Source organism: Dermacentor albipictus, chromosome 5 (assembly GCF_038994185.2).
Source record: "Dermacentor albipictus isolate Rhodes 1998 colony chromosome 5, USDA_Dalb.pri_finalv2, whole genome shotgun sequence".
NCBI classification, from domain to species: Eukaryota; Metazoa; Arthropoda; class Arachnida; order Ixodida; family Ixodidae; genus Dermacentor; species Dermacentor albipictus.
In genome coordinates, this window is record NC_091825.1 from 135,678,013 (window position 1) to 135,682,036 (window position 4,024).

At 49.2% G+C, this 4,024-nt stretch overlaps 1 protein-coding gene across 1 annotated transcript; it reads left to right on the top strand.

Annotated features, from left to right (window-relative positions):
* Nucleotides 1–973: 973 nt before the first annotated feature.
* Nucleotides 974–3,638, top strand: LOC135909241 (methylmalonyl-CoA mutase, mitochondrial-like). Its single transcript, XM_065441103.1, has one exon. It carries the CDS (start codon nucleotides 1,273–1,275, stop codon nucleotides 3,583–3,585), a length of 2,313 nt encoding a protein of 770 aa, XP_065297175.1. The 5' UTR covers nucleotides 974–1,272; the 3' UTR covers nucleotides 3,586–3,638.
* Nucleotides 3,639–4,024: the final 386 nt, after the last annotated feature.

Below are 4,024 nucleotides of genomic sequence, written 5' to 3' on the forward strand. Positions count from 1 at the left end.
CAGACGTCGTTTTTATGTGTATTAGAGAGGTTTAGCGCGTCTGGTATTCGGATAAACGCAGTTGGGGTGTTGGGGCGGAGCCATAAACGGGAGCGTCCTACTTGGTGCATCCACCTGGCGGCGCAAAGCTCAAATCGACAAAAGCAGCTAATACTGCTGTAACCAAGTCTATTCTACTTCGTTGCTGGTGTAAATTATCAGCACTGGCTTATGTGTTGCTGCCAAAAATTTATACCCGCAGCAAAGTAAAATACACTTGGTTACTGCAATATTAGCTGTTTTTGTCTGTTTGAGCTTTGCGCCACCAGGTGGTAGCACCATGCAGACCGCTTTAGTTCATGGCTCCGCCCCAACGCCCCAGCCTGCGTTTACCCGATTACCGGACGCTGTAAACCTTTCTATTAACTGCTTCTAATAAAAATAGTTTGATGTACTTTACTTCATATGCTTCCTTTCATATTTTATAACATGATAATGCAGCAACGATCAGACGTTGGTGGTGCTGCGAGCGCATGCGAGCTCATTGCGGTTTGCGGTTGGGGCCGCTAACCTATAACACGTATCTGCTTGCGTACGCAAACGCAAACGCACCCAAGCGCTTGGGGCCCCAACGCCTTGCGTCCCCAATACTAAAACTCTCTAATATACTATGCCTGGAACGTGAGCCGCAAACGCGCTGCCCTTCCCTCGCCTGTACTCTCCTCCTTTTGGTACGGTGGCGAGCGCCTCTTGCGGCCAGCCCTTGTAAACACGCCGGTGGCACGGCTACCGGGAGACGCTACCGGGAGCGACGTCGGCAGCCAAGCGGCTGGCGCGTCGTGAGCTTTCGGCGGCGGCGGCAGTGGTTGCCATGGGGACCGGTACGGTGGCGCGCGCCGTCCTGCGGCGCATGGTCGCAACACTTGGCAGAGAGCTCCCAATGGAAAAGAGAGCGACGTTCCAGGCATATAGTTATAGGAGGCGTTGGCCGTACTCGTCCCCACCGCTGCTTTGACACGTTACGCCATCTGCTCGAAAGGAGCGTAAACATAAAAAAGAAGAAAAAAAAGGACGGGATTGACGGAACTTAACAAATTGTTACGCAGCGTATTGAGACAGCTGTTCTGTGGTGATTTTTGGTAGCTTGAGAGCGTAGTTTATGCGTAGTACAATTAAGCACTTGCCCGGAAGTTCAGTCACTGTGGTTCTTCGTTTCATTTCTGAGTTCCCGTGTGCCATGAAAAACGCTCTGCAAGGTGTTTGCGCATAGTAACGCAGCCAAAATTGTCGAGTATGCTGAGGGCATCCCAGAGTTGGCGTAATCTCATCTACCGGAGCACTTATGTCCAGTGCTCGTGGGACTCCACTAGCGCTGCAGCGAGTTCTGCTGCAGGCGCTGCCGCACCTGCGGCGTCGCCGTCTACAGCAACAGCTACAGCGTCGACCGGCGTGGATTTCAAGTTTCCCTCAGAATGGGCGAAACGTGCCACAAAACAGCTAAAGGGAAAGCCCCCCGAGAGTCTGGCGTGGCATACGGCGGAAGGCATCACCGTAAAGCCGCTTTACACAAGCGAAGACATCAAGGGACTGCCCGAGGACTACCCTGGCATGTTCCCCTTCACGAGAGGCCCTTACCCGACCATGTACGCAGGTCGGCCGTGGACGATTCGTCAGTATGCTGGTTTCAGTACGGTCGAAGAGAGCAACAAATTCTACAAGGACAACATAAAGGCCGGCGTGCAGGGCCTGTCGGTCGCCTTCGACTTGGCGACACACTGTGGGTACGACTCTGACAACCCGCGAGTCAAGGGAGATGTCGGTATGGCCGGTGTGGCAGTCGATTCCGTTGAAGACATGAAGGCGCTCTTTGACGGCATACCCCTGGAGAAAATATCGGTGTCCATGACTATGAATGGTGCCGTCATTCCTGTGCTATCAATGTTCATTGTAGCTGGAGAAGAACAAGGTGTCGAAGCTGGACAACTTTCTGGAACCATACAAAACGACATCCTCAAGGAGTTCATGGTACGGAACACCTACATTTATCCCCCTGACCCGTCAATGCGCATTATCGGCGACATCTTCGCGTTTGTCTCGAAAAACATGCCAAAATACAATTCCATTTCCATCTCGGGCTACCACATACAAGAAGCAGGAGCAAACAACGTTCTGGAACTAGCGTTCACTATTGCTGATGGACTCGAATACTGCAGGACGGGGTTGAAGGCTGGCATGACCATCGATGACTTTGCACCCAGGCTGTCATTCTTTTGGGGCATTGGCATGAAATTTTACATGGAGATCGCGAAAATGAGAGCTGCACGCAGGTTGTGGGCTACACTGATCAAGAAAAATTTCAACCCGAAGAATGAAAACTCATTGAAGCTGCGCACTCATTCTCAGACTTCGGGCTGGTCACTTACGGAGCAAGATCCTTACAACAACATTGTCCGCACCACGATTGAAGCTATGGCATCTGTTTTTGGTGGTACACAATCCCTCCACACTAATGCTTTCGATGAGGCCCTTGCACTACCATCCAGATTTAGTGCGAGGATTGCCAGAAATACTCAAATCATTCTGCAGGAAGAAAGTGGAATACCACATGTGATAGACCCTTGGGGTGGTTCATATCTCATGGAGGCGCTCACTTCTCAGGTGTATGATGAAGCTCTTAAAATAATCACTGAGGTTGAAGAAATGGGAGGCATGGCAAAGGCTGTGGCATCAGGCATGCCCAAACTGCGCATAGAGGAATGTGCAGCCAGAAAACAGGCCCTGATTGACAGTGGTAAAGAAGTAATTGTAGGTATAAACAAATATCGTCTTGAGAAGGAGGACCCCCTTGACGTCTTGATGGTGGACAACACAAAAGTGAGAAATTCGCAGATTGCCAAGCTCGAACAAATCCGCAAGACCCGGGACAATGAGAAAACACAAGCAGCTCTAGATGCCATCACGGAATCTGCAAAGACTGGAGAAGGCAACCTGTTAGCATTGGCCATTGATGCAGCTAGACTAAGAGCTACAGTCGGTGAAATCTCTTATGCCATGGAAAAGGTGTTTGGTCGCCATGTCGCATCTGATAGAATGGTGTCTGGTGCCTACAAGTCCACATTTGGAGAGGATGAGGAAATTTCGAATGTGATAGCCAAAGTAGATGCTTTCCAGGAGCGCGAAGGACGACGGCCACGTATTCTCGTTGCCAAGATGGGACAAGATGGGCACGATAGAGGTGCCAAAGTCATTGCTACAGGATTTGCTGACATGGGCTTTGATGTTGATATCGGGCCACTGTTCCAGACGCCTGAAGAAGTCGCACAGCAGGCAATCGATGCTGATGTACACGTTGTCGGTGTGAGCAGCTTAGCTGCTGGCCACAAGACCCTTGTGCCAGATCTGGTAAAAGCTCTGAAAAAGATGAATAGGCCAGACATACACATTGTTGTTGGAGGTGTCATTCCACCACAGGATTATGATTTCCTGTACAAGGCTGGTGCTGCTGCAATCTTCGGTCCTGGTACACGGATACCAGTGTGCGCGGAACAAGTGCTTGAACTCATATCAGGAAAGAAAAATGAACAGAAAGGAAAGCAGCAAGCATGACTCCCATATTAACAAATAAATTGAACTGTAAATAAAATTTGCCTCTTTCTTTATGCTATTTGCATGCTGAAAAGGTCAAAATTTATTTTAGCCTCTTAATGTCCCAAAGAAGAAACTATTTGCACTTCACACCATTTGCTAACTCATTTTGAAATTTGTCAGCTTGTTGCAAAATACTGAAACGGGTGTCGAGTTTAAGAATGCCTTAGGTATATGTGCATTTTCTCACTATATGAGGCCTTTTGACTTGGGAGGCAAACAGCCTCACACCTTACAAAAACCCGCAAAGCAGCTTTACAGAGATGACCACAATCTATGTAGTTGAAAGGATACAGCCACATAAGGTTTGGAGCATTCAGCTCTGTTGGAAATCCCGTGTGCCATGCATTGCTTTCGAAGGGAAATATGGTGACACATGTTTTTGTTGGATGGCTGCCAC